General features: G+C 39.5%; 1 protein-coding gene across 3 annotated transcripts in view; it reads right to left on the bottom strand.

Annotated features, from left to right (window-relative positions):
- LOC128211071 (uncharacterized) overlaps positions 1-11,679 on the bottom strand; it is a 220,030-nt gene extending 208,351 nt beyond the window's left edge. For 2 of the 3 annotated variants that reach the window (XM_052915478.1, XM_052915479.1), the window contains exon 1: positions 11,490-11,677. In XM_052915478.1, coding sequence (XP_052771438.1) covers positions 11,490-11,519 — 30 coding nt within the window. In that variant the 5' untranslated portion in view covers positions 11,520-11,677. Of the gene's footprint in view, positions 1-11,489 lie in introns of all 3 variants that reach the window. The other variant, XM_052915480.1, reaches the window with a different exon arrangement.
- Between the last annotated feature and the right edge of the window lie 2,007 nt (positions 11,680-13,686).

Here is a 13,686-nt window from a genome sequence, read left to right as displayed (position 1 = left end):
ATAGTAAGGGCCGAGAGTGAACGGTGGCACCTGTACAGCTAGCTTGCTAGGACAAATGGTCAGGGCCGAGAGTAAACGGTGGCACCTGTACAGCTAGCTTGCTAGGACAAATAGTCAGGGCCGAGAGTGAACGGTGGCACCTGTACAGCTAGCTTGCTAGGACAAATAGTAAGGGCCGAGAGTGAACGGTGGCACCTGTACAACTAGCTTGCTAGGACAAATAGTCAGGGCCGATAGTGAACGGTGGCACCTGTACAGCTAGCTTGCTAGGACAAATGGTCAGGGCCGAGAGTAAACGGTGGCACCTGTACAGCTAGCTTGCTAGGACAAATAGTCAGGGCCGAGAGTGAACGGTGGCACCTGTACAGCTAGCTTGCTAGGACAAATAGTAAGGGCCGAGAGTGAACGGTGGCACCTGTACAACTAGCTTGCTAGGACAAATAGTCAGGGCCGATAGTGAACGGTGGCACCTGTACAGCTAGCTTGCTAGGACAAATAGTCAGGGCCGAGATTGAACGGTGGCACCTGTACAGCTAGCTTGCTAGGACAAATAGTCAGGGCCGAGAGTAAACGCCGAGAGTGAACGGTGGCACATGTACAGCTAGCTTGCTAGGACGAGTGTACAGCTTGCTTGCTAGGACAAATAGTCAGGGCCGAGAGTGAACGGTGGCACCTGTACAGCTAGCTTGCTAGGACAAATAGTCAGGGCCGAGAGTGAACGGTGGCACCTGTACAGCTAGCTTGCTAGGACAAATAGTAAGGGCCGAGAGTGAACGGTGGCACCTGTACAGCTAGCTTGCTAGGACAAATAGTCAGGGCCGAGAGTGAACGGTGGCACCTGTACAGCTAGCTTGCTAGGACAAATAGTCAGGGCCGAGAGTGAACGGTGGCACCTGTACAGCTAGCTTGCTAGGACAAATAGTCAGGGCCGAGAGTAAACGGTGGCACCTGTACAGCTAGCTTGCTAGGACAAATAGTCAGGGCCGAGAGTGAACGGTGGCACCTGTACAGCTAGCTTGCTAGGACAAATAGTAAGGGCCGAGAGTGAACGGTGGCACCTGTACAACTAGCTTGCTAGGACAAATAGTCAGGGCCGATAGTGAACGGTGGCACCTGTACAGCTAGCTTGCTAGGACAAATAGTCAGGGCCGAGATTGAACGGTGGCACCTGTACAGCTAGCTTGCTAGGACAAATAGTCAGGGCCGAGAGTGAACGGTGGCACCTGTACAGCTAGCTTGCTAGGACAAATGGTAAGGGCCGAGAGTGAACGGTGGCACCTGTACAGCTAGCTTGCTAGGACAAATAGTCAGGGCCGAGAGTGAACGGTGGCACCTGTACAGCTAGCTTGCTAGGACAAATAGTCAGGGCCGAGAGTGAACGGTGGCACCTGAACAGCTAGCTTGCTAGGACAAATAGTCAGGGCCGAGAGTGAACGGTGGCACCTGTACAGCTAGCTTGCTAGGACAAATGGTAAGGGCCGAGAGTGAACGGTGGCACCTGTACAGCTAGCTTGCTAGGACAATAGTAAGGGCCGAGAGTGAACGGTGGCACCTGAACAGCTAGCTTGCTAGGACAAATAGTCAGGGCCGAGAGTGAACGGTGGCACCTGTACAGCTAGCTTGCTAGGACAAATAGTCAGGGCCGAGAGTGAACGGTGGCACCTGTACAGCTAGCTTGCTAGGACAAATAGTCAGGGCCGAGAGTGAACGGTGGCACCTGTACAGCTAGCTTGCTAGAACAAATAGTCAGGGGCGAGAGTGAACGGTGGCACCTGTACAGCTAGCTTGCTAGGACAAATAGTCAGGGCCGAGAGTAAACGCCGAGAGTGAACGGTGGCACCTGTACAGCTAGCTTGCTACGACAAATAGTAAGGGCCGAGAGTGAACGGTGGCACCTGTACAGCTAGCTTGCTAGGACAAATAGTCAGGGCCGAGAGTGAACGGTGGCACCTGTACAGCTAGCTTGCTAGGACAAATAGTCAGGGCCGAGAGTGAACGGTGGCACCTGTACAGCTAGCTTGCTAGGACAAATAGTCAGGGCCGAGAGTAAACGCCGAGAGTGAACGGTGGCACCTGTACAGCTAGCTTGCTAGGACAAATAGTCAGGGCCGATAGTGAACGGTGGCACCTGTACAGCTAGCTTGCTAGGACAAATAGTCAGGGCCGAGAGTGAACGGTGGCACCTGTACAGCTAGCTTGCTAGGAGAAATAGTCAGAGCCGAGAGTAAACGGTGGCACCTGTACAGCTAGCTTGCTAGGACAAATAGTCAGGGCCGAGAGTGAACGGTGGCACCTGTACAGCTAGCTTGCTAGGACAAATAGTCAGGGCCGAGAGTGAACGGTGGCACCTGTACAGCTAGCTTGCTAGGACAAATAGTCAGGGCCGAGAGTGAACGGTGGCACCTGTACAGCTAGCTTGCTATGACAAATAGTCAGGGCCGAGAGTGAACGGTGGCACCTGAACAGCTAGCTTGCTAGGACAAATAGTAAGGGCCGAGAGTGAACGGTGGCACCTGAACAGCTAGCTTGCTAGGACAAATAGTCAAGGCCGAGAGTGAACGGTGGCACCTGTACAGCTAGCTTGCTAGGACAAATAGTCAGGGCCGAGAGTGAACGGTGGCACCTGTACAGCTAGCTTGCTAGGACAAATAGTCAGGGCCGAGAGTGAACGGTGGCACCTGTACAGCTAGCTTGCTAGGACAAATAGTAAGGGCCGAGAGTGAACGGTGGCACCTGTACAGCTAGCTTGCTAGGACAAATAGTCAGGGCCGAGAGTAAACGCCGAGAGTGAACGGTGGCACCTGTACAGCTAGCTTGCTAGGACTAATAGTCAGGGCCGATAGTGAACGGTGGCACCTGTACAGCTAGCTTGCTAGGACAAATAGTCAGGGCCGAGAGTGAACGGTGGCACCTGTACAGCTAGCTTGCTAGGACAAATAGTCAGGGCCGAGAGTGAACGGTGGCACCTGTACAGCTAGCTTGCTAGGACAAATGGTCAGGGCCGAGAGTGAACGGTGGCACCTGTACAGCTAGCTTGCTAGGACAAATGGTCAGGGCCGATAGTGAACGGTGGCACCTGTACAGCTAGTTTGCTAGGACAAATAGTAAGGGCCGAGAGTGAACGGTGGCACCTGTACAGCTAGTTTGCTAGGACAAATAGTCAGGGCCGAGAGTGAACGGTGGCACCTGTACAGCTAGCTTGCTATGACAAATAGTCAGGGCCGAGAGTGAACGGTGGCACCTGTACAGCTAGCTTGCTAGGACAAATGGTCAGGACCGAGAGTGAACGGTGGCACCTGTACAGCTAGCTTGCTAGGACAAATAGTCAGGGCCGAGAGTGAACGGTGGCACCTGTACATCTAGCTTGCTAGGACAAATGGTCAGGGCCGAGAGTGAACGGTGGCACCTGTACAGCTAGCTTGCTAGGACAAATGGTCAGGGCCGAGAGTGAACGGTGGCACCTGTACAGCTAGCTTGCTAGGACAAATAGTCAGGGCCGAGAGTGAACGGTGGCACCTGTACATCTAGCTTGCTAGGACAAATGGTCAGGGCCGAGAGTGAACGGTGGCACCTGTACAGCTAGCTTGCTAGGACAAATGGTCAGGGCCGAGAGTGAACGGTGGCACCTGTACAGCTAGCTTGCTAGGACAAATAGTCAGGGCCAAGAGAAAACGGTGGCACCTGAACATCTAGCTTGCTAGGACAAATGTACAGCTAGCTTGCTAGGACGAGTGTACAGCTAGCTTGCTAGGACAAATGTACAGCTAGCTTGCTAGGACAAATATTCGGGGCCAATTGTAAATGGTGGAACCTGTACATCTAGCTTGCTAGGACAAATATTTGGGGCCAATTGTAAACGGTGGAACCTGTACATCTGGCTTGTTAGGACAAATACTCGGGGCCAATTGTAAACGATGACACATCAAGCGGATTCTAATGCTCGTCCATTTTTTCTCCGACCACCAATGGGCATAAGCTGCATGAGTAAATGAGACTTGCTCACTTTGCAAACGTGAACCAACTTTCATTTGTATGTAATATCTTTTTCATTTTTACGTTACGGAAATGATGAATTGTTTTGCAGACTATGCCATCGCCCACGAAATGAGGATTATGGCAATACCTCTAAACAACAGATATGTTAAAAAAGGATTTCAAGTGTCAATTTAGGAACCGACTTAATATAAAATGTTTATGGATGTTAGATTTTTGTCGCACTCGAGATCTCATAAAGATACACCTATGCTATTTTTTTCTGCAATAACTGAATGATTACCATACGTAAAACCTCATGCTATTTAAAACATAGCAATATAATCCTTTTTTATTCCCTTCAAGATATTTGAATAACGTTTTTATTTGTGTAGCACAAACCTCATTATGCCGTAAGGTATTGTTTTTTCTTGAGTCAAGTACACATACACATGCCTATGGTTCCACTATTGATGTTTGCGATGCCATAGAACGTTTTCATGCCACAGTCGATAATACATAAGCTTATTTGATTAAAATTTTCCAAAAGTCTATTGGTTTAGATAATATGAATTGTATACGAATACATTGCTGAATTTTGTAAATTACCTTTGACTACTTGATCTTCGTATGGAACGACCGACGACAATGCTATATATTGTTGTTCGCCTCTATGAGAAATCGGTTACAAGCATGGACGTCCTTTGGAAATTAGAATATCAGATGAACTGTTGAACGTTTACACAGGTAAGTATTCCGATTTAAACCACACCCTTTAAGCTAATTTAAAAGCACTCCGGTTAAGAAACAGAATCCCGTTCCGCGTATAAATGGTTCCGCTTATAATCATGAACTTGATTCTTCAAACCAATACTGACTATTAACGAGCAAGCTTTTTATAAAGGTCTTGTTAAAGGCACTCGCTCATGGTTTTAGCCCATAAATTAGTTTATCCGGCATTGCATCAGAAAACACTTATTTTATCATTATTTTACCCTATGATATCGATAATGCAGAAATAAAATACAATCATAGTATAAAAAGGTTGGGTTTAGTGGGGTGCGAACCCACGCCGGTGAAGTCATAAAAATAGAAAAAAAGGCGCCACGCCTTTACCTTTAGGCCACCTGGAATGGATATTTAGACATTTTTACTATACATAGATAACATCACGTGACAATATCAATCAACCAATCACGCAACAACAAACCCGTTATTAACGCTAATGAAAAGTATTGTTTTCAAAGACGATAGTTGAGCAAAAATCAACATTTGCTGATGGGTTCCAGCTAGTGGTATTTTAGTTTTAACACTGCTAATGATTTGCCACACTTTTTTTCGTCATGCGAAATAAAACCATTTTCAAAAACCAAGCGAGTCTCTTTAAGATTCAGTACAATACAACTGTTTTCGATATTCGCAATGGAGAGAGGACTTCGGTTAAGAAGTGGAACATTTTCGCACTCATTCAGATAAACCAATTATAATATATAATTGACATTCAAATTGTATAGAATGTGTGGTTGGAGGTAATGAGAGTTAAGATAAAAAAATATGAAGTTTTTTTGAAAGACATGCGTAAATTCATTTGATACATTTTAGTTAAATTCTGGAACACCCTACCCAGCAAATACTCTTCCCAATTATAAGACTTGGTTGCTGGTGCGGTAAATCACGATCAACCTATAGGTGCATTTAGCAAAAGTCCTGATTTTTATCATATCACGGACTACCAGCGTTCATAAATAGACAAGTATCTTTAATTGTAAAGATGATTGCTATATATTCCTCAGTTATCGATTTGAATCTTTTCCTTTCATCGTCAGTGCAATTAAAGCGTTTCTATAATTCACATTTCATTATAGATGAAATTATAATATATTTTTGATAAGTACCTAATAAAGATCTAAAAATAATCTTTAAGTCATCGTAAACGTGATAAAGTTCAGTCACTTATGGTTGAACCATGTATGCATGGAGCAGTTAGCTGGGAAAGTTTTCATGTAAAATAACCTTTAGTACCATTTTAGGAATGTGCATATACTATTTTCATTAAATATTGCATTAGATCAGTGACTATGACTCCCTACGATATTTTATGTACTACATGTTTTAGAATAAATATAATATAGAATAAACGCAGAAGAAAATGAAACTCTTCCAGTTTAGATATTTTTGGATCGTATGAACACTATTGGACGCACCAGTAAACAAGATAAAAGCCAGTATCAAAGACAAGTTCACACGGTCGGTTTGACGCTTACCCCATACTTTTAACGTTCATCATAATAACAGTGGTATTATATACAAGATAAGCGGGCCAGAATCTATGACAGCCTATACAATGTTTTTCAACCATGAGTTGGGCCGTTAAGAAGAGATGATTATCAGGGGCGGATCCAGAAATTGACGTTAGATGCGGGGTACAACCTTCCAACATTCAACCCTCCATCAGAACCGAACTGGAAATCGTTTAAAATGATGGCAGGGTGTTCGGGGTCTTCCCCAAAGACAAGTTCAACACTTTCTAGTCCGAAATTGCGCATTTCGAGCGTATATTATTACTTCTTTTCCCCGACATATACAAAAGGACAATTATTATTTTCCTTTTCTTTATTTTAGTTTATTTATTATCATGATTATTACTTTCTTTTATCCTTTTTTTTTGGGGGGGGGGGGCGGGTGCGCCCTTGCCGAATCCGCTATTGATTATTGTGCTATCGCTAACACTCATTGCAGTTAAAGATACAATGACCTTTGAAGTAAGTTATCAAGACATACTCTGATATCATATTTTAAAACGCCAACGGCAATGTTTAAAGTCTGCGGATTTGTACACTGGTCTGATTCAGACACCTTTGCAAACGGTAATTTCAAGATAGGCATACATTATACATCTGAAATTATAATTACAAACGCAGACTGTCTGGTGTTCCTTATATGCGCAAACTCCACTGCACAATCTACAAAATAAAACCAGTTAGATAAGTCATTTCCGTCGGAAGCTTTCTAAACGATTAAATCACGATTCGTCCGGTCGTCCTTTTGGTGGAAATATGAGATTGAACACTAAGTATGTTGAAATCAAGAACATTAAACAGAATGTTTAAAAATAAACAGCTAAGGTCAATACATCGTCACTTAATATGTTAATAATAATATAAGAAGATACTCAGATATTAATATGAGCTTTAATTCATTATACATCTTTTTCAGCGCCTAGATATTTTAAAGATTTTTCATTCGATCCCATGGTCCTTAATCTAGCGATGTCATACTCATACTGCTATGTTTTTGGTAAACCGATCTGAAAGCATGCCTTAAAAAGCTTCAAAGGGAAGGCAAAAATGTAAGCGTATTATTTACGATGCGACAGAATTTGACATTGCAAATGCAGATGATGTCGCCTTTTATATGTAGAGCAAACCAGTTACCCGAGTATAGCTTTATTGTTATTATATACTTTTAGAAGGAAAAATGTTTTGCCCGAGTTTTCGATATCAACATTCATGTAACCAAAGGACATCCAATAATAAACAAGAACACTGTCTGCGGGTGCTGAACGCTCGTCTAATTTTAACCTTATACGATTTATTTATTTCATTTATTACATTTGATAGTGAACATGGATTCCAAGGTTTGAAAGTGAAAGCTTTGATAGTTTGCGTATAAGTGACCCAAGCACAAAACTTTAAAAAAAAATCAGACTAGCTGAAATTTACAAAGTCCAAAATTATCCCCAACACTCCCCCCACCCTCACAAATGTGTGATTCAAAAACCTTTTTTTTTATATAATAAAGTGCATTATCCATGTATTGTCAGTGAAAAAAAATGTAATCAATTCAACAAAAATTGAAGAAGCTACGTCCAATACTCAAAATCAACCAAAATCCATTAAAATTCATGTATTTACCCCCCCCCCCCCCCCAAAAAAAAAAAACAACAACAAAAAAACAACAAAAAAAACAGGTGTGACATAGCATTATTTTTCAAAAATCAGACGGGCTTAAATAAAACATTTATGTGCGTGTTAATATTTTATAAGAACAGAAAGGGGCATTTATTGACATAAGCTACTCATAGTTTCTCGTTCTTATCATTGGCAGTGGATATTTCTGTGACAAAATATGGCCCTTATTGATAGTACATGTATTACCCTGTGCGTTTGGTCAAGAAAAATGAATAATAACATGATATTCCGTTCAAAAATATGAGCAAGATAAGGAACTGTATAGTTTATTATTGTTTCTAAGACACAGTATTATTTTAGGTAGAATAATACCGGTTTTGTGATCATGAACTGTATTTATTTAAAACAGCTAGCGCAGAACGTTTGTTCTTAAAAGTACATGTGTTATTCTCCTCAAAAGATGAAACGATTTTATTCAGATGAATTGTTCTCTTTCAAGGAAGAAATACATGATTTGCTTTAGGTAAAACGTTTGTTGTTTTTTTTTACTTGAAAGCCTTAATTAAAGCTGCACTCTCACAGATTTACCATTTTTACAACTTTTTTTTTGTCTTGGAACGAGCCAATTTTTTGCGATAATCCATGGAAACCAGTTACATAAAACTGCTGTCAAAAAATAGATCGCAGATTTTTATATTCAAGTTCAAAAATGCTGTTTTATGCATTTTTTTTAAACCGTAAACATTTATTTTCGAACGGAAATATGAAAATCTACGATCTGAGTTTTTGTCAGCAATCTTTTATCATTGCTTTACAGATATCTACGCAAAAATTTGCCCTTTCCAAGACAAAAAATAAAAAAGTTATAAAAATGGTAAATCTGTGAGAGTGCAGCTTTAATGAAACGTTTGCTTTACTTAACACATTGTTCAGGCTAGCCAACCTCACCAAAGGTTCGTTAACTTAAAGCTGCACTCTCACAGATTGACTGTTTTCTTCTCAGTTTTTGTCTCAGAATCAGCCAATTGAGGTAGCAATACCTTCAATTCAGTCATATAGAATAACTTACAATAGAACAGATCTCAATTATTAAGAAAACTGCCGAAAAATTCAGCGTTAGTAATGCTTTTAGCTATAAAACATCAATTTCGGAACGTAAATATGAAAAACTGCGATCTGCTCTTTTGTCAGCGGTTTTGTGTCACTGGTTTCCAGACATTTACGCAAACATTGGCTCAATTCGAAAACAACAGATGAAAAAAGTTGTCCAAGCAATTTATCATTGGAGTGCAGCTTTATACATGTACTTCAAACAGTAAGTTTATAGAATTTCATCTTTAAACCCGTTCTACGAACTTCGTTTGTTTTGATGCAGAAATATCAATAACTTTAAAACAGTTACGTTAATGCACCAGTCAATTATAACCACGGCCCCCCTACTGTTTTTGTTAAAAATCGGGAACTATGAAAGATGTTCGGGTTTTGGGGTGAAACACACATACACAAAAAGCACTTTCAGAATATACAAAAAAGAAATTCATATATATGGAAGATAAATACGTTTACGCAAATAAGACAACAACAAAAATGCTTAGAATGGACATTTTCATTTTATAGTAGTTAAAACCAAGCCCTTCTAATAGTGTCCGGGGAGGAAATTTGGGTACAGAAGCAATTTCCTGCATTTCGTGGTTATTTGAAGCGTTTTGGTTTCATCCCCACTATCTGTTTGGAAATAAGACCCTCTATCTGTTTGGAAATAAGACTGAGTTAAATGTACTTTTTTGTCTCTCCAAAAGAAAGTACAATACTTTATTAACATTACATAATATAACAGAACATAATGTTTTATTACATTTTGCATGTTCACCAACTCAATTATAGCAAAACATTAATCTATAATCCGGCAACCTTTTTTTATATCCTTCAATATGTCTTGTCTTAAATCTATATAAAAATCAATTGTCAACAAACTCCCAGGTACCCAGGCGAATTCTTCGATATTGACTTAAATTCGCAATGATGTTTGTTTAGAATCAATTGGTGCCGTCTCATAACATGGCCAATTCCTTGTATATCCTTATAAAAATGTATATAATCTAATGAGTTATTATGGCCGAACTATTTTTGAACCGATGGGATGACAGTATAAGTCAAAATATTTGACTTTTGAATTCCATATTTATCGACGTTTCACTTTGTCGTACTAATTGGTTGACCGTGAAAGTAATGGCGTATAAATATATCTAGTGTACAACTGAGATTTTAGTCTTAAAACAACAACAAACAAACAGGAGCTTTGCTTGCAAATCCAAACGCATGTCAAGGAGCACACATCAACTTTAAGACAATGAAGATTGTATTGCTATAGTTGTTAACATTCGTATTCAGTTTATGGTGTGACAAGTTTTTAACTGTTTTACTCAATAGTCAACATGTTTTCATAGGGGCAATGTTAAATGCCATCTTGACATCATACATGGAAGGCAAGCCTGTGTGAGTGTTGCTTGAAAAAGGAAAGCCAACAGAAAACAACAGCACAATCTTAAATGGGGCCAAGTGAAATTTAATCTAAAACTTATGTCAATGACACATTCAGTTTAATATTGAAATCATCAACAACAACAAAATCATCATCACGGTCAAAGAGTCGACATGTTGAAATGTTTTTACGGCTTAAAATTCAAGAAAATATATGCTTATTTAATTGCGAATTAATATACATGTATTCATACTTTAGTTATACTCTCCCCACGCTTATTGGTGTATGTATTGTATTATAAAGGTATAATTGGTGATATTTGTACTTAGTTTACTTGATATTTGAATAATCATTGACTATGAAATATCACATTTATGTTTTGCTGCCTGTGTACACATGGGCGTACTGACTTATGTATTTAAAATAAACTCTGAAACTCTATAAACGACGAGCGAGCGAAGCAAACGAAAACATTAAGGTAGCTGACCGAAGGTTTGGGCACATCCTATCATATATCTAGTCCTTTGCACTTCGATGTTTTGTATGCACGTCAGGCCCGGCCTTGTCGTTTCTAAGAGCTGACCAGCCTTTATATCCTACAAGGCTACCACATTTTATAGCTACAGCAAAAGGATGAGGAGGCAAACGAAATGGCCGTTATCTAAAGGTCGCGTCTAGTTCCCAACATATCAGGGGATTTCTTTTCCTTTTAGAAAATTAAATCGGCATCCGAAATACCCGCAAAAATGGTCCGGAATCCGGCGTACCAAAAGGTGGATGACAACCTCTTTATGACCATATCTTTTCAACATTGTTTTAAAGTACTAGTTAATCCAAACAAGTAATTGACCAGTCATGGTATCACTTAACAAATATAGTCCTTCAAATACAGTCAAATCAGCTAAGAAGCGACCAACTTAGTCGAGAGTGCGACAGCATTTTACAGATTTACAGACTTAACTAATCTAACATGTACAGTAATAAAGAAGCGCCTGGCACCAGTGATCAAGTATATACTTTGGCCGAAAGTGCAACAGCATTTCACAGTTTTAAAGACTATCATCAAATCTAACATGTACGATAATAAAGAAGCGCCTGGTACCAGTGATCAAGTATATACTCACAGATTTCCTAGGGTCATCGGAATCAGTCATCCTAAATTCCACTTAGGATCACAACAAAACTATAGCTCAAGATGCAAAACATACATCTAAAACATTAAAAGGTTTGGTAGATATGTGTATTGAACGTCCGTCAATTCTCCGTGTTGAATAAATAGCCTTTCACAATTTGTATTTAAACACTGCTGCTTCAGTGGAGACCGTGTGTTTCAATTGCAAAATCCACATATAGCTTCATTAAATCTGGGTGTGCCAAATATTCACCTTTCAAAAAAAATAATTCAGAACTGAAGTCATGCAGAGCCAATGTAATATAAGACTGTATGGTTTTAGGATCAATAGGTATGTCACGATTTGGTCTGTTTCAATAGCGCCTATACAACACCAGCATACCCGTTATAAGTACCGGGTAGTATTCACTATACATGAGCTTGACAAAGCGTGGTCAGTCAGGTAGGACGAAGGACATTTAAAATGGAGGAATTGGTTATTCGTTATATTGTTTTATTGTATGTCGGCGCGAATCGATGCCTATAATAATACAGCTGGGCCTTTCATTTGAAATTAAAATATCCTCTGTCCAAATAGGTTGTTAACATTAAACTTGTAAACGTGTTCACCGAGCTGTGGAGTTGTAGTAATTGGGTTTAAAATGTTAAAAAGATGTTAAAAGATGATTTTGGCTTTAGCCACGTCTTTTATAATGTTCTCAATATTGTTGTACATGTATTCATTAAAGCTTTCAAATGTAGATTATACGATACATTTAAACAAGAATATTTACATTCACACTTCATTCCTAAACGATGGTTGTTGTTTATCAATTGCACTTTATTTCTGTATAAAGTGCAATGGCATTTCCCATCGATATCGCCAAACTCCGCGCAGTGTTACTTCCCTTGCAGTACAGTAATCACTGCCACCACAAGATTTTCATCCAAAATTGGATGAAAACTTTTAATGGCATTTTTTTTAATCATATATATTTATTCTTATATCCTTTCTTAAATAATTACTTTACGCCAGTTGATAGGCATAATATGTTTTATAAAAAAATAACAATTAAAAAAAACATTCGGATATGTTCGGTCTTTTTTCAAATTGAAAGTAGGATTTACAAATTACAATATCAACATGGATGTGTTGTTAGCTATTCAGACATGTATCGAACGTTTTGAACCAGGATTGCAAGCAAAACCAAAACAAATCGAATGTTATTTTCTAAACAAATGAAACATGTTGCTGGAATTTCTTTTAAAGGTGTTCCGTCCATTTTGTAAATTGCAATCACGTGCCGTTTTATCTATCATCACGTGATATTTGTGAAGGCAGTGATTACTGTACTGCAAGGGAAGTAACACTGCGCGGAGTTTGCGATATCGCGTGCGTTTGTTCGATACTTCTGTCCTGTCATTGGGCGCAATAATACCAAGGGTCGGGGCATATTTACCACGGAACTATTTTTTTCAATGAAATCGTAGTAAAAATTTTGCCAATATTGGCAACATGCAAAACTGTAATCTGCAGTAAAGCAGTTAAAAAAAGATAAGCAACGATAATTTGATTGATTTTAATGTAGATGGTTTCATGATGGATGGAACAGTTGAAGAAACGTTGGTGTTTAAAAAGGCTGTTAAATGTCACGAAAATGCAAAAACAGTTAGTTCAAAATAACCTCTATGACGGGTGCTTGTATGACGTCATGAGTGATGTCATTGAAAAAGTTTTACATTAAGCTCGATTTGGGCCGCAACATAACTCGGCAGCTGCATTTTGTTTCGACGCCATTTTTTGCAGTGTTCATTCGTTTTGAAAGTGTTGTTTTTTTCGAAAATTGACTGGATTACTGGGATTATTTACACACAATACCTATTGGGTAATCAATTAATTACCTATTCAGTCATACTTTAACCATAGTCATTCTAAAATGCCGTCCAGGCTTTTTTTTAATGATGGTTAGCCTGGACGTCATTCATAATAAAATTCGTAAACATGTTCAAAATGCCGATCAGAATTTGGTCGCAAATTTATTGAAATTATTCCAATTTAGTCTATTAAAACAAAAAAAGAACACTTTACCTGTTAAAACTAATCCTTTTTACATCAATTGCACTATATATTATAAAATAATCACGTTCCGAATTGTTAAAACAACATACATTTTCAAACACCATCAAAATTCACCAAACACCATTGTTTT

The sequence above is a fragment of the Mya arenaria genome, chromosome 12 (assembly GCF_026914265.1).
Source record: "Mya arenaria isolate MELC-2E11 chromosome 12, ASM2691426v1".
NCBI classification, from domain to species: domain Eukaryota; kingdom Metazoa; phylum Mollusca; class Bivalvia; order Myida; family Myidae; genus Mya; species Mya arenaria.
Note: the sequence above shows the minus strand (reverse complement) of the source record. Positions and strands in the feature narration are given on the sequence as shown.